Source organism: Panthera leo, chromosome B2 (assembly GCF_018350215.1).
Source record: "Panthera leo isolate Ple1 chromosome B2, P.leo_Ple1_pat1.1, whole genome shotgun sequence".
NCBI classification, from domain to species: Eukaryota; Metazoa; Chordata; class Mammalia; order Carnivora; family Felidae; genus Panthera; species Panthera leo.
This window is the reverse complement of record NC_056683.1, coordinates 4,261,204-4,277,679: the sequence shown is the minus strand read 5'-3', so window position 1 is coordinate 4,277,679 and position 16,476 is coordinate 4,261,204. Positions and strand designations below refer to the sequence as shown.

At 46.3% G+C, this 16,476-nt stretch overlaps 1 protein-coding gene across 11 annotated transcripts in view; it reads left to right on the top strand.

Annotated features, from left to right (window-relative positions):
* Window positions 1-16,476, top strand: part of CARMIL1 (capping protein regulator and myosin 1 linker 1) — a 309,417-nt gene that overhangs the window by 181,152 nt on the left and 111,789 nt on the right. For all 11 annotated transcript variants that reach the window (XM_042937729.1, XM_042937736.1, XM_042937731.1 and 8 more), the window contains 5 exons: window positions 426-529; window positions 3,141-3,218; window positions 3,353-3,429; window positions 4,328-4,432; window positions 9,748-9,817. In XM_042937729.1, the coding sequence (XP_042793663.1) occupies window positions 426-529; window positions 3,141-3,218; window positions 3,353-3,429; window positions 4,328-4,432; window positions 9,748-9,817 (434 nt within the window). The remainder of the gene's footprint in view (window positions 1-425; window positions 530-3,140; window positions 3,219-3,352; window positions 3,430-4,327; window positions 4,433-9,747; window positions 9,818-16,476) is intronic.

Here is a 16,476-nt window from a genome sequence, read left to right as displayed (position 1 = left end):
TCCCTCCCAGCTTCTAAGTACTTTAAATAGGCTGAAGTGCCGAAATATGTACCCACCTCGCTTAAATCCTGTGCGCTAAGTCAGGAACACCTAGCAGAATTAAGAGAAAGATAGAAATGACCAGTCAGACTTGTGGGCATCATATTAAGACTTCAAAGTCAAATCCTTCCCGTCCACATCAGAAGAAGAGCTGAACGAAGCCAATTCTGTCTCTTTCCCCTACTCAGTGAGAGGGCTGTGTCTGTGAATAACCTGTTCTTTCTGAGGGGATGTCAAAAGAAGATACTCCTACCTTTTGGGGACGGTACTTGTGGGTAACCTCAGTCCTGCCATTTGATGTGGCTGCCGGGTCATGTATAGAAACTCCCAAACCTCATTGTGTTCCCTGGAATGGATATTGAGCCTGGATCTTCTCCATGTTGCAGGGGTGAATAGCCTTTCTCAGTTCCTCAGTGCCAACCCGTTGACCGCCACCACCCTTACCCATCTCGACCTCTCAGGGAACGTCCTCCGCGGAGATGACCTCTCGGTACGTTTTCCTTCCCCACGGGCAGGTTCAAAGACGCTGTATTCCATAAGCCTGGAATAATTTCCAAACGTGGCTTTCCTCATCTCCCCTTATAACACTTTCACATCATTTAGTTACGAGCTTACGAGCTGTTTTAGAGAAAAATTCCAGAGCCTTCCTTAATTAAATGTAGTCTAACGCATAGGTATTTTTACCCCCTTCACTTAATGTTGCTGAACTATGGATTCTTTTTGGATATACTTTTTCTGACGGACCTTTTTTCTCTTCATTTGAACCATTATTGCGCATATGAAAGTTGATAAGAGAGGTTGGAAATGTAAACTGAATGATTTTGTCATTAGATAATACTGTTGAGACAGGTGAATTTTTTAATAGTTAGTTGGAGGGGGATATGGGCATAAAGTCCTCTCCTATATTCCACAAACATAGTAGGGTGAGTGGAGAGTTGACAATAAATTGGGGCCACTCTTTAAGGAGCGTGCCTTCTTACGTGTCTCATGTGTGGCTTTCCCTGTAAGGCAAGGAAGATTGCCACTGTCCATTTTGTAGGATTTTTTCCCCTCTGCCTGATACTCGAAATCATTTTAAGCAATTCTTTTTCCTGGGATGCTGTGACTTTTTTTTTTTAATGTTTGTTTATTTTTGAGAGTGTGAGCCGGGGAGGGACAGAGAGAGACGGGGACAGAGGGTCCGAGGCAAGTTCTGGGCTGACAGCAGCGAGCCCAGCGCGGGGGCTTGAACTCATGGACCGTGAGATCACGACCAGAGCTGAAGCCAGACGCTTAACCAGCTGAGCCACTCAGTCGCCTCCCCTGAGGGGCCACGACTTTTTCCACGCGTTGCCCCATTTTAGTTGTCACCTTCAGTGATGATTCGTAAATGTGCTCCTTCCCAAGATGAAACAAGGAGTCCAGTGTGGAACCACTAACACATTACAGTGACAAAGTAGAGGACTAGAGAGAGCAATAAAAGAGAGCCTGAAGATTAAATATAAGACTCTGCTAACATAGGGGCATTAGTAGTCACTCAAGAGAGCAAAGTAGCTCAGGACTTTTTCTCTGGCCAGGAGTGGGTCTTGTCCCCCAACTTGCCTCTGGGGAAGAAGTAGAATGATGAGGCCTGGGTGAGTGGGCCTCAGCCCTAGACAGGCTGATGTTCTGGGATCCCTGCAGCAGGTGCAGGGAGGGGCTTACCCAGCCCCGTGCCTTCAGGGCCAGCAGCCTAGCAGGACCTGCCTCTTTGGACGAGTGTTGGCCAAGTAGGGTCTTGTCACCAACGGAGGGTGATTAGAGCTCCCCCAGCTGGTGGCCGGGAGTAAAACCACAGTCAGAGCCTGAGAGAGCAGAGATCTTTAGGGAAGCGAGAGCAAATTATTTTTCTGAATCAGAACTTCTCATAATGCAGTCTGCTGTGTGTGTGTGTGTGTGTGTGTGTGTGTGTGTGTGTGTGTGTGGGTGTCTGTCTAGTAAAAGTACTTACAGGCTAATCATTTGCTTTTCTGAGTTCCTTGGTAGAGAGGAGTTTTCTCAGGCATCATATAGCCAAGCTGCTGCACTGAGAGTCTTTGCTAAGGACGAGGGCATCTCAGCGTAAGCTTGTTTGGTTTTGCAAGGACCTGGTGTCATCCAGTGAGGCACGGGACCGTTAGCTATTTGCCTGGTGTTGGGAGCTTGCACTTGGTTGGTTATTGTGGACTCTGGCAGTTTCTACTCAACACGGGGCGATTAGAGAAGAACAGGGCTCTTAAACTTGTTTGATGGTCTTGCACGGGATTAAGGAGAGACTTTAGGCACCGTGACCCCTTGAAAGCTGACGTGTCTTAGCTCTATGTGAGATTAAACCTAAGCGAATAGTGCCGTCAGACCCTTTCTTGTTAGATTTTGGAAGTAACTAAGGATAGAAAAATCACGGTGTTGGACAGAAGAGAGAACAGCCTGAGACCATCTTAGGGTGCAAACTGAAGTTGGTGGACCTTTAAACACTTTCAAAAGTGATTAGCATTTTGATAGGGCGAGTGCTATGCAGGTGATGTTTTAATCTCAGCAGTTAAAATTAATTAGCATCGCTCCAAAATGATGAAAATGGAGTTAATCAGGAAAACTAAGTCATGTGTAACAAAAAGGGGGCTGGTGGCCAAGAGTTCCTTTGGCCTTTTTTTTTTTTTTTAAACTCAAACGTAATTTTATTTTAAAAAAAGTGCGTTTTTTTGTGTTTATTCACTTTGGAGAGAGAGAGAGACAGAGCGTGAGCAGGAGAGGGACAGAGAAAGAGGGAGACGCAGAATGGGAAGCAGGCCCCAGGCTCCGAGCTGTCAGCACAGAGCCCGACACAGGGCTCGAACTCACGAGCTGTGAGATCAGGACCAGAGCCGAAGTCGGCCACCCAACTGACTGAGCCACCCAGGCGCCCCAAACACAATTTTATTTTAAATATTCTTGGCAATACTGCTCTCGGGGAAGGCAATGGAATGACATTAAATTCTGCTAATCCTCTTGGGAAGAGTAGAGAATGAATACGGGAGGATTTGGGCAACTTCATTTTAAAATATTGACTGTGTGTGTGTGTTTCCAGATCCTAATGTGGTTTTTTTTTTTTGTTTTTTTCTTTCAAGTCCATGTACAATTTTTTGGCCCAGCCAAATGCCATCGCTCACCTGGATTTATCCAATACTGAATGTTCCCTGGACATGGTAATATTTTTTGATATTGCTCTGGCGGTCTCAGAACAGCCGTTTGGGCGGGATACGGAGGGCTTTGTCTCTAACAAAATATTCCCCTAGATCTAGAAATACTTGGAACTAAAAGTGCCTTCTTTCTTTTTCAGGTCTGTACAGCTCTTCTCCGAGGATGCCTTCAATATTTAGCTGTGCTCAACCTCTCCAGAGCTGTCTTTTCTCACCGGTATGGGTTTGTACCTCCATCACTGTCACCTAGGACTGCCTTCCTCTCAGAGAAGGTTGTAGCGAGGTGGAAATGGAGGGATGAAGGATGCGTGTTGGTTGTGCGTGAAGGAAGGTGACCTTAAACCATCATCTATGAATATGAGCTTTAAAAGTGCAAGTTTTTGTATCTTTTCTCACGGTAGTCTGATGTTCTCGGTGACCCCAGTCTGCCTGTGAGAACTGTCTGATAACTGCTGCTCTTATGTGGACGGGCACTGTCCCTTAATAGAGTACAAACTCTTTAAAATTTTTTTTAATATTTATTTTTGAGAGAGAGAGAAAGAAAAGAGTGTGAGCCGGGGAGGGGCAGAGAGCGACAGAGGCACAGAATCTGAAGCAGGCTCCACGCTCTGAGTGGTCAGCACAGAGCCCGATGCGGGGCTCGAACTCACAAACCGTGAGGTCATGACCCGAGCCAAAGTCAAACGCTTAACCGACTGAGCCACCCAGGCGTCCACAGTATAAACTCTTTTAGAAGGTACTTCTCAACAATGAACTTGGAAGCAAGTATGAACAACGAGTATAGCCATCCCCAGATGAATGTGTTCGAATTTGTACAAGTGGAGATCTGTGGGTAAAACACAATGAGCCCATTGGCTACAAAGAATATAGCGGTAGCTTTAAGGACTTTATGAAGTGTCTTAGCTTCTCTGACATCACTCCTTTGATGGGGTTGGCTTTGTTTGGCTTTGAGACATTTTGTTTCTTCTTACCTTTGATTTTCTCCCGAAAATATAATGGATTCCCAGGTTATTTCACAGAGTCCAAATAACCAACGGGGAATTTTGCCAAGCCGGAAGCGGGGTACCGGGCCGGAAGCATCCCTGCTCCTGTGACCCTCCCGTTTTGTTTTTCAGGAAAGGAAAAGAAGTGCCCCCCTCCTTCAAGCAGTTTTTTAGTAGCTCCTTGTCTCTGATGCAGCTGAACCTTTCCGGCACCAAACTGTCTCCTGAGCCCTTAAAGTGAGTGCTTAGTTCATGTTTTCCACAGCTCTTCTTGGTTTTTGGCTTTTGGGTTTTTTTTTTTTCCTTTTCAGGTTTTTATTTAAATCCTAGTCAGTGGGCATACCATGCAGTATTGGGTTCAGGAGTAGAATTCAGTGAGTCATCCTTACGTACAACACCCAGTGCTCATCACAGGTGCCCATACAGCCCATCCCCCACCCGCCTCCCTCCACCAACCCTCTCTTTGTTCCCTATAGTTAAGCATCTCTCGTGGTTTGTTTTCCTCTCTCTCTCTCTCTCTCTCTCTCTCTCTTTTTTCCCCCATCCCATAGCGTTTCAAGTTGTTTGTTATTATGAATGTGCTTGAGGGAAGGGAAGAAGACACAAAATCCTAAGACAGACAAGGCAGATGAAAATCCCTTTTTCACTTCGGGGCACAAAAAGAAATTACATTCTTTTTATCTACATCGTGCACTGTTGATATTATTTGCATCTTCTATGAAAAAAAAGTCTGGGGCGCCTGGGTGGCTCAGTCGGTTAAGCGGCTGACTTCAGCTCAGGTCATGATCTCGCAGTCCGTGAGTTCGAGCCCCGTGTCGGGCTCTGTGCTGACAGCTCAGAGCCTGGAGCCTGCTTCAGATTCTGTGTCTCCCTCTCTCTGACCCTCCCGTGTTCATGCTCTGTCTCTCCCTGTTTCAAAAATAAATAAACGTTAAAAACAAAAAACAAAAAACCTTCCTTTGGTTTGTGACCTTGGCAGTTGTCAGTGACTTTCTTGCAAGTTGTGTTCCCAGGTACCATTGCCTTTATATTAACCTCTGTTGGGCCCGTTTGATGTATATTCATGTGTGTATATATGTGTTTCAGTTAATATTTATTCTACATATCTCAACTAACCATAGTAATCTCTATACACAGTGTGTATGCAACAGAGTCAGGTTTTAGGTGCTGTGGTTCCTGAATTACCCAGGTCGGTATAGGCGGTTTCATGTTTTTACTTAGCGGCCATCTTAGGTTATGGGTAATACCCTCGTGGGGGGCCTGGTGGTGAAGTTAAACTCTTGAGGTAAAATAAGGCTCGAGGCTAATTTGACATCCTTGAAATCTCTGTTCTGCATTGCCAGCAATTAATGAAAAGGGCTATGAAATCAAATTCTCTTTGAGCCTAAAGAACATATTTTCAAGTAGTTACGAGTACGTACTTTGTCACATACGCTCAAGTGCACGCACAGATTTCTCCTTTCCCCAGCCGGCGTGTCAATGAGCATTTAATTCTTCCCCTGTCATTTGTATGAAATGTTACGATTGATGTCTGCTCTTCATCTTACTAGCAAATTAATCTTTATCTAAGTCGTAAGGTGCCCTTTTTCTTTTTCTTTTTAAGAGGTGTGAGAGTCCTGGTTGTGGTATCTCACATGGCACCTTAAGACTCAAACAAGGGATGCCCCTAAGAACAGTAGATCCAGGCAAGTGCAAAGACAAAAAACCGACAGTATGGCAGGCCTTTTTTTTTTCCACATTGAATTAATATATTAGAGGTCCATAAACGTAAGCTAAAAAAGTCTCACGATGAGGCTCTTTGTGTGGATATTAACAAAACTAGCACGATCAATATTCTAAAGGGGGAACCGTTATACTTTACTCACACTCAGTTACATATTCATTCCACTGCTATTTATGGAGCATTCAGTGTCCCAGATGCAAGGAGGGCACTGGGTAGAAAGTGAATCCGGTCGTGATCCTTGCCCGCAGTATACCAACTGGAGAACCGCTTATTCAAAACCGTTTCGGTGACAGGTGCACAGTATTCTCGTTCTTTCCGTGTTCTTGATCCCTGTGAAGTACAGAGTAGCTCTTTGTTGATTAGTGTAATTGATTTTATAGAACATTCTACACCACAGCCATGGGTTTCCTATACGGTTTGTTGTAGAGACTTCTAAATATTATACTTCAACGTTAATTTGTAATTGTTAAATCTTGTGACCTGTTGTTATTTATGTGAGCATTTAATCGTGTTCTGTCGGTAGCCTCGTCCACTCTGTGTTTTACTACTGAAAATTTCCGTGTGAGGGAAAAGGCTTCGTGGCTGAAGATTCTGTAGGCAAAATTCTGTACGTACATTTAATGGGATGCTGACACTGGGAAAGATAGAACCGAGGTGTTCGGGGTTCCCTGTGAGGGGGCGGGATGGCAGAGAGCTTGCAGAGCGTGACCCTGAACTAGACCCTGAACCGGCTGCTTGAATGTGGGCCGGCACCTGCAGTGTCGATGGCACTTGGGAGACCGTGTTCCGATTCCTGGTTTGCTGCTGAGGAAGCAGAGGCCCAGGAAGCTCAGTAATTTGCCCAAAGTCACGGTCGCAGGTCGGGTTTCCAGAGGAGCCGACTTGGGGATGGAACATAGCACGTAGGAGACACAGGCCGGGCCTTTCTGTTCCCGTGTTGACCAGCCCTTGGGGTAGTCTGCGTCTGGAAGGAGACGTGGCCCCGGGTGAGGCACTTGTCTTCAGTCAAGGCCACCCCTGAGAAGTGACCGCAGAGGGGGTTCTGGGAGGCGCATCGCAGAGCCCCCTGTTGCCACCGGCTCCGTACGTTCCTGTCCCCGCCTCGGTCCACTGTGCCAGGAGCGGGGGGACGGAGACCCTGGTGTGTTGAAGGACCGGGGGTCAGCAGCCCTAAGAGGCTATGCTACAGGGACGCACCGTTTTCTGAGAGAAGCCCTCCCAGTTGGGACAGAACAGTGTTCTGCAGGCGGGTCCCACCATTTGGGGGTTCTTCAGAAGCGACACCCAGAATAGGACTGCTTATGTCCTAGTTGCGCCCTCGCTCGCAGACTGGTCAGCCACGGTGAAGCACTTGGGGCCTTCGATAAGGAACGTGGGGGCGCCCTTCCTCGCGTTTGCTAAAATCTTCAGAATAGCGAGGTTCACGTGCGCCCCAAGCACGCTCCTCGCTCAGAGCGAGGCCCGAGTTCCTGTTTGCCGCTCGCGCTTGCGCTTTCTTCCCCCTGGTCCCCGTGTGTCTGTGCCCTTCACCCCACATCACATCGTGCCCTTCTCCCATCTCCCCGACTGTGGACTTCTAATAAACACATTATGTGTGCCCCTGAGAACTCATAACTAGCACCTCATCTCCCGGGCGGGTGAGGTCAAATACAAATTCCTGTCTTAGCCAGTGTTGCACTAACGATGGAGGATTGAAGACGGTAACGGTGAAGGCGGTTTTTCCATCCCTGGGTTAAAAGTAATCACACTTCCTGCTATAGGGTTTTCCCCAGTGCGTGCTGGGCTTTGCCGTTCGTTGTTGAGTTTCGTTTTGTTCAACTGAGGGCGGTTGCTGTTGCTGGTTTGTATTTACCAGTCTCGGGAGCCGTTATGTCCTTCCTCATCACGGGCCTTCTGTACTGTAGTTAAGTATCTTAAAGCGCATCATTGGTTCCTCGGCCTTAATCTACAGACGGGAAAAGTAGGAAGAATCTCCCTTCCGTCTAAGCATTGTAAAACCATGGTGTTCAAATACGTGGCTAGGTTCTGGAAACTTCGCAAACGGTAGAACTCAAAGGGACCTCTTTGGTAATAGGCTGACACTCCCGTTTTGCTGATGAGCACCTGAGACAGGAGAGGACAGGGAGGGACCTGTGACGTCCTTAAAGCCACCCCACTGTCAGTACAGAGGTGGGACCTCTGGACGGGCCATGTGGTTCTAGGTCCCAAGTGCCTTCAGCTGCTCAATACCACCCCCAAGAAGAAAAGAGGGGAAGGCACTTTTTAGGGAAAGAGAGGCTATTTAATAATCGACCAGGAACATGCGTGCAGATATCTGCCCAGCCCCTCTCGTCCTCTCGTCGGCCCGTGTTTAGAACAAGGGGCTGGTCAACTGGCATCAGGAGAGGAGAAGAAAGGTGCTCCCCTCCAGCCTCCTTCCTGATGGGTTGTTCTCACCAGAAGCTGCCGAACCGGTGGGTTCCATGCACTGCGGTAGCATTGCTCAGTGGATGAGGCCAGAGGGTCACCAGAGAGGGGATCACAGAGGCTGGGGTGAAAGAGGTGCCTTCCCACCTGGCTCGTGCCCCAGGGTATTTTTGGAGCATACCGGGTGGAGGTCCTTTTCCTGGGAACATTGAGAACAGGTGGATATGCCTGCCGAGCAAATGTCTTGGTCCCACCCCCTGTCGCTTTCTCCTATCTGCCTCTTACAGTGATGTGCCCACATGCCCGTTTCCCTTGCTGGAGAGTGAGAGGCCTCTGGGGCTCACCTGTGTGTCCCCCAGGGCCAGGTTGAGGCCTTGTGTCCCTTCAGTGCGACTTAGGGATGTGTGCGCACGTGGGAAGTTTTTGCATCAGGCCTGTTGGAGGGAGGCTGTTCGATGTTACAGGACTGACTTGTGAGAGTAGGGCCGGTGCATTCTCTTAGAGACAAGATCTGCGTGATTCGTCCGGCCTCCTGAGCGTGCGGACAGATAAATCCCTTTTCACAGCGCCCTTGTGGATTGCCCTGACACCAGCTAGTAGTAGCCGGACAGACAGGCAGGATCCTGGGCTCTCTCCAGACCTGTGCCTCATGTTCAGTGCTCTTCTCACCTGCTGTAGGTGCTTAAAATAAAACCCCTCTCTACAGATGGTAATTTCCCACCCTGGATACCGTGGAGCTTAACTCCCTCATAACCTCTCCCTTAGGGACAAATCAGCAGATGCTTTCCTACTCTACTGACAATTGCCTAATAATTTTCTAAACAATATTAAAGGTGTGCTCAAGCAGATGCAGGTGGGAATTGATCTGTGATGAACACAGTTTAACTTCAGTGTGCAGTTAGGTGTACCGTGGGTGTACGTGCATAGGGATGGTGGGCCTGCCGGACTCGTATTCGTAACGGGCCCGCACCGCGTCACAAGGAGGAACGTTACAGCATCGTTTCCTCCCTGGGCTTGGGAGTCAGACATGCAGTCGGCCTTTTTTTTTTTAAATGTTTTTAATGTTTATTTATTTCTGAGACAGAGAGAGACAGAGCATGAGTGGGGGAGGGTCAGAGAGAGGGAGACACAGAATCCGAAACAGGCTCCAGGCTCTGAGCTGTCAGCACGGAGCCCGACGCGGGGCTCGAACCCACAAACTGTGAGATCATGACCTGAGCCGAAGCCAGACACTCAACCGACTGAGCCACCCAGGCGCCCCAACAGTCGGCCTTTTCAAAACTGAGATGGTGCTCGGTGCTTGGTGCTTGGCCTGTAACTCAGAAACATGTCCCTTCTTCTCTTATTCGGCACGTGTACATATTTTGGTGCAAACTGTGTCTAACTCGCGTCTAACGTGTGTTTTCGTGTTTTCTCCCCTCAGAGCACTGTTGTTGGGCCTGGCTTCCAATCATAACTTGAAGGGGGTCTCCCTTGATCTCAGCAACTGTGAGGTAAGAGCCCATTTAGACTGTGCACTGGAAGAGATTATAATGGCCTCAAAATTGGCTTTGTCTTTTTCCCGGAGAAAGTGCGATACTGTGATTCCTGAAGGTGTAAGTGAAGCAGAGAAACACACGTTCTAGATGTTTCCGATGTTTTGTATTTTGCAAGTTTTATTTACAAACAGCCGCGGAACACCATTCAGAAAGCGTTCAAGTGTGTTTTTAACGACTCGGTTGTCTTTTGTTTGTTTTTTACTTATTATTAGTGCCAGTTGCTTCAGTATTTTATGACGAAGCCTTGAGATACAAAAGCCATAAACTAGCTTTACCGTTATGAAAAATGTAACATACGACATCCCTTGCAAGGGACAGACGCGTGTAATGTAACTTGTACTCAGAGAGCGTCCAAGAGAACGGCTGTCGTGTTATTTTTATTTCTTAATATCTTGACTTAAAACAGGACCTTTATTACAGCAGTTCCAAACACTTCCTATCAAAGAACACAAAGACGAATTGCGACTAAAAGCCTCTACATTTTAGAGAGTGCCTGAGCGTTTTCAGTCTTGAGACTCTTAGTTTGTGCGGAGATCAGTAAGAAAACGCCCAGGTACAAACTGTGTGGTCCCTTTGGGGCCCAACTTGACCCAGCACATCAGGCTTGGTTGCTTCTTGTCTGGGCTGGAGGTGGGGTCCCTTCGTTCCTGTTCTGGGCCCACTGTTCTCTCCTTCTGGCGTGCCGTGTGCCTCTTCTTCCCCGAGGCCTCCCTCTCCGAGGATCTAGCTCAAATCCAGTCTCCTTTATGCCTGCATCAGGCTCCTGGGGTTCGATCGGAGTTTGGCCTTTACTAGCCCTGCGGTCCCAGATGAGTTAGATGATAGCGTGAAACCTCAGTGTCTGCGTCCGCAAAATGGAGACAAACATCAGTGCCTCTTCCGGTGGCTTGTTATGGGGTTCAAAGGAGCCCTTCTTTGCAAAGTGCTTCCTGGGGCATCTGGGACATACGTGGGTTGTTTGCGCTCGTCGTTTATCTGTCTTTCGAATTTCTCCCCTGAATGCTTCAGCCCTTCGTGATCTTGTTCTCTTCTGATCGTCTGCTGTTTAATGATGGCGACGTGCCTTTGGACGCTGACCCATATGGCGTCCTGCATAACTGTTCAGTTAGCGCGCGCGTGCTCTCCCAGCGAGGCTGTCACTTCCCGAGGATACTCCTGCGTCCTGTTCATTTTGTGTTTCCCTCAGCTCCTAACAAAATGCCAGGTGCCAAGCCAACGCTGAATGTTGCAGAGCATGTTGTACCTCTCTGAAAATTCTAGAAACTGGCAAGGATGAAATACTAGGAAAATTGTTAGTGCAGGATTTTTTTTTTCTAATTCTGAGCTGGTGCGGACACCGACTGTGTGCAATTTACTAGTCATTTTGTTTGGGGAAAAAAGAAAAGCCAGAAAAAACAAACAAAACCCACAAAACCCCTAAAAACCTGCATCGTCAAATTTTAATGTGTAAATCGGTGTTCTTATATTTATAAAGACAGACTATATAATAGAAACCAAGTCTGGTGGTATGAATTCATTGTTCACCAGTACTTTCTTAAGGGATGTGGCAGTAATAAAAATTTTTGTATGGGGGGGGGTGGCGAAGAACAGAGATAGGTAGGGCTACGCTATCAAAAGACAAAAAAAGCCAGTGGGTGTCACCTTAATTGCTCTGTTAGCTCACACTACTAAATTAGCAATGACCCAAACGTTTTACTATCCTGATGAAATACAGTGATTGCTATCAATATACCATCTTCCATTTAATTATCTGATCAAAACTGGAATGGACGTAAATGATCATCTGGTTCCCATACTGAAGGATGAAGAAACTGGGGCGTCTGGGTGGCTCAGTCGGTTAAGTGTCCGACTTCGGCTCAGGTCACGATCTCGCGGTCCGTGAGTTCGAGCCCCGCATCGGGCTCTGGGCTGACGGCTCAGAGCCTGGAGCCTGCTTCCGATTCTGTGTCTCCCTCTCTCTCTGCCCTTCCCCTGTTCATGCTCTGTCTCTCTCTGTCTCAAAAATAAATAAAAAACATTAAAAAAAAAATTAAAAAAAAAAAAAGGATGAAGAAACTGAGGTCTAAAGAAGCCGAAATAATCCAGTTTACTAATGGCAGAATCATAATGAAAGTATGCCTGCCCGATTCTTGTTAATTACATAGGTAATTATTAGAACATTACATATGATTAGACATCTTCTTCTCAAGTAAGTTGTTCGGTACCATATGCCCAAAGAACACACCTTGCTCTGTGGCTCGTTCTGTAAACTCCATCATAATCCCACTGGGAATAACTTTCAAAGACGGTTGTATTTGGTGAACCATGTAAAGTCAACATTTTTGTAGGTCAAAAATGGCAGACCCTTGGCGATTTTAAATGGTTCTACCAAATGGCTAGTAGACTTTTCCCTTTATAAGTTTCCTCTTATTAAGCCAGGAATCCAGATCAAGTGATTGCTCTCTGATGGTAGGGCTGGCCATTATGGTGATGACAATTACAACTTCATTTTGGCCACTCGTTTACGGATTATATGATAACAGCAGCAGTGCTGAGATGGGAGCCCTTAAAACTACCCTGGTACCACGATCTCCCACTGTCTTAATCCTTGAATCACAGTCCTGGTGGCCATTTTGATAAAGTCACACGTTATAGTGCTGCTCGTGGAAGTTGGTGAAGCACAAAATTATTTTTCTAAATTAAGGTGTCTTATCACATTTTTCTTCTTACAGACGGGTGTCCAAATCTAACGATATTTCACCTTACTCCTCTCCGTGGTCTAGTAAATCTGTCCTGTAAAGGCGTTAGGGGTTATGGTATTATCTGCGTAGAAGGCTTGGCAGTTTGGCATTCATTGCTACCCTTTAATTATTTAGTACTTCAGGGTTTATGTAGTGCTCTCAGAAAAAGTTTTTCACCAACTTGGAAGTTTAAAATTATGCACTTCAGGCCATGTTTGTGAGTTCGTGCATCACATCGGGCTCTGTGCTGACAGTGTTGAGCCTGCTTGGGATTCTCTCTCTCTCTCTCTCTCTCTCTCTCTCTCTCTCTCTCTCTCTGCTTCTCCCCAACTTGTGCGTGCTCTTCTTCTCTCTCAAAATAAATGAATAAACTTAAAAAAAATGACACACGTGTATCTGTTTTCTGTTCATGCCCTCTCTAGCCAGTGACACAGACCCCTTTTCTGTTAGTTAGCATGCCAGTCAAAATCATGCAAGAATCCAGCATTTAACATTCCCTTATGATCAGATAAATTCTCCACCTGTGGTGGTGAGCGGTGAAACTTCTAGCACCATGCCGTCTTGGAAGTCATTTCCACAGAGATGACTCACTCAAGATGAGGGGCTGATAGACCTGTCTGAGCGGTAATACCGGACGGTTTCTGATGTGGGCACTGAACAAATTCATCATCCCCTGATGATGCCTCTAATGCTACCGTCTTCCCAAGCCACGGAAGCAAAGAACAAATAGCAAATACCTTGAAGTCGTTGTATATTTACAAGTAAATAATTTTATTGTGAAACAGTTACTTTGCACTGATGAATTTTTAAGTGATGTTTGTATGGGTGTTACAGAAAAATAAATGACCATCATGTAAGATGGTGGCTGAGTTTATTGGGAGGAGAGAGGAGAGGAACTTTGAAGTCAGAATTAAAAGTGTATACACAGACGGGGCGCCTGGGTGGCTCTGTCGGTTAAGTGTCCCACTTCGGCTCAGGTCATGATCTCACGGTTCGTGAGTTCGAGCCCCGAGTCAGGCTCTGTGCTGACAGCTCAGAGCCTGGAGCCTGCTTCGGATTCTGTGTCTCCCTCTCTCTCTGCCCCTACCCCACTCATTCTCTGTCTCTCTGTCTCTCTCCCTCAAAAATAAATGTTAAAAAAATTTTTTTAAAGTGTCTCCGCAGATGAAAAGGGAATATAGTCCGTGATACCGTAATAACGTTGTATGGTATCAGATGGCGACCACACTTACTATTGTGAGCATTTCACATAGTTGTCGAACCATTATGTTGTGTACCTGAAACGAGTATAAAACACTGTGTGTCGACTACACTTGGGTCGTTTTTTAAAAGTGTCTACACAGGAAGCTTAGAATAGCTTCCGCTTAAGCAAGTGAGTTTTGATTTTACCCCTGCGGGTTCCTTCCCTGTTCGTGCTCTCCTTTCCCCGTGGGTTGTCCTTGTGGTTCCTACAGTGTTTCTGTATCTCCCTGAAGGAGGTGTTTCACAGTCATCGGTTCGAACGAGAGAGGCGATTTCTACTTACTGCTGTTAAAAATAAAAGTAGCACGCAGGTACTTAGAAATTACGGAGTTGCTTTCCTTCGACACAAACGTGGTCATTTGGAGACTTAAATCCAAACGTTGAGGCTGTAACCTTTTGCTCGGTGGGGGCTAAGCTAATAAGTACTGAAATTAACCTTTCATTTACAGATAACTTCTCAACCTACAGAAAAAAAAAAAAATCTGTGTTTCTTCAGGTGTTACTCTCGAATTATGTTATCAGTCCATTTGGTCTTATCAGTACCAAGAAGGAGTCATCTTTTTCTATCAGAGAGGGAATCCAAGTAGTTAGGGAAGGCAAAAGAGGGTCAAAACAAAGGGTGGGTACTTTGGACTCAAAAAGGTCCCCTTTGATATCTGGCTCAGCCGCTGGTCTTGCCTTCTTTCATTCAGCCTTTGTCTCTCACCTGTGGGATGGAGATTATAATAGTTTGGGGGACAGGGACAGTATTTGGCACAGTGCCTGGCCCGGCCGTGAGCCATTATCTGGGGAGGAAGGGGATTACTATAGCAAAGCCTTATTTTGCATGCCAGAATTTACAGCATGGGTCAGTATTGCCTTTCTAAGAGGTTTTACTTAGAAGCTTTATAAATATTCTGTCTTTCCTGAAACCTTTTTTGGAGTCGCCTTCAAAGCTGTCTCAAAGCTTTCGAGGAGGGTTTAGTCTCATCAATTTCTAGTCATACCCGATTTCTGACACAAAACCGTGTCCCCCTCGACGGCCCGACTTGCCTCTGGACGGCCTGCGGCCGACCCCCATTCACTCACTGTCCACGGGTGAGGATTCAGCATCCGTGTGGATGTTCAAAGAAATGTGTTCCATTGCGCGCAAGGTCGGTTCCGAAAGAGGTGTTTCAGAACCGCTTTACACGGCAGCGGTGAAACTGGTTTCCGTACGTATTCTCCCCACGTACTGTCTCCCTGAAAGCCGGTCTGTCTTTCTGGCCTGTGTTGAGAAATCCGACTGCCTCATCGCCCTGCTTCAGAAGAAAGGGTGAGTGCTGGCCCTGAATCCTTGAAGCTTCATCTCCTTCCGAGTGAGAGAGACCAGTGTCCGAGACTTCAGAGGAGACGCGAAGGCTGATTACGATGGCTGCGAATTAGTCGTAGGGCTCGGCGTAGAACTAGCTCTTCCAAGGAGAAACTTTCCTGCACGTTATCCCACAATTCCTGGCAAGATGCTTTGAGGATGCGTTCGAGAAACACGCACCAGATCCTAACATTGTAATCCTAACAGCCGCAAGGGAATAGACACTTTGGAGGCAAGGGCATCCAAGCTGATAGCGGTTCACCCAGCTTGGAGGTGACAGGCAGGTTTGCTGTGCGTGTGGCAATCCCTGCACCCCACCCCCACCCCCACCCCCCGCGCGGATCCGTTTCCTATCGGGTGGGGTGCGGGCTGCAAAGCAGAAAGTGTCTCAGGGCAGGAAGCATATATAAAACACGCAACTGTTTGCACCTTGGAAATGACTATTTAGATGTATCTTCTTTAGGTTCTAAATTGCCTTTTGGCATCCAACCCCGCTTAGCAGAGAGGACATTTCGAACCCGATCTTGTCAAACCACTTTTTGTGCTTGGAGAAAACCTATGCTACGCAATTTTACGAGAGAAGATTTCCCAGGCTAAAAATTATTTTTTTAATTGACACATTGAGACCCCCCTGTAGAAGAAAAAGTGGTAATTTCGGGGAGGGGTTATTTTATATTTAAATCTGTAATATTTGCTGCATCTTTTTAAGTGGCAAGCGATCTTGAGGAAGGGCAATGAATTATTCAAAGTTCTCTCCAGATTTCAGTTGTCCTCGATTATGCCCGTTTATGGTTGTTTGGGTATCAGATAGAACTGTTTGCTTAGAGTAATATCTGAAATGTTCACCTTCCTTGAGTGAGAGGGCACTTCTCTCTTGAAAGAAGCCTGAGTTTATTTTTAACATTTCCAAAAGTATTCCGTGATTCAGTCCCATTTACTCCTCTTTGATCTTGCTTTCTTTTAAATAACGCTAGTGTGTGGGATCCGAATGAGGGTAATTTAAAAACGAGTTTTACGTGCACACATGCAGACACAGCCTCTGATTATGCAAATTCATTTAAAAGGATTTTCATTTACAGTAATGGAAAAGCTTTTACTGTTTTGGGAAAGCTTTCGCTTTGGGGGAGTTTTAGGCGTCTAATAACCTATGAATTCGATCAAATGTTTTTGGTAACTGAAGATCAGTTATACTCTTAGTTAAATTTTTGATCTTTGTTTTGGGAGAATTTAGTTGGAAGTGTTTTTCTCTTTTGCTTCTTTACATTGTGTGTCCATAGAGGCTTCAGCTTCTCTGTTGTGCTAACTGCTGATAACATGTTTTT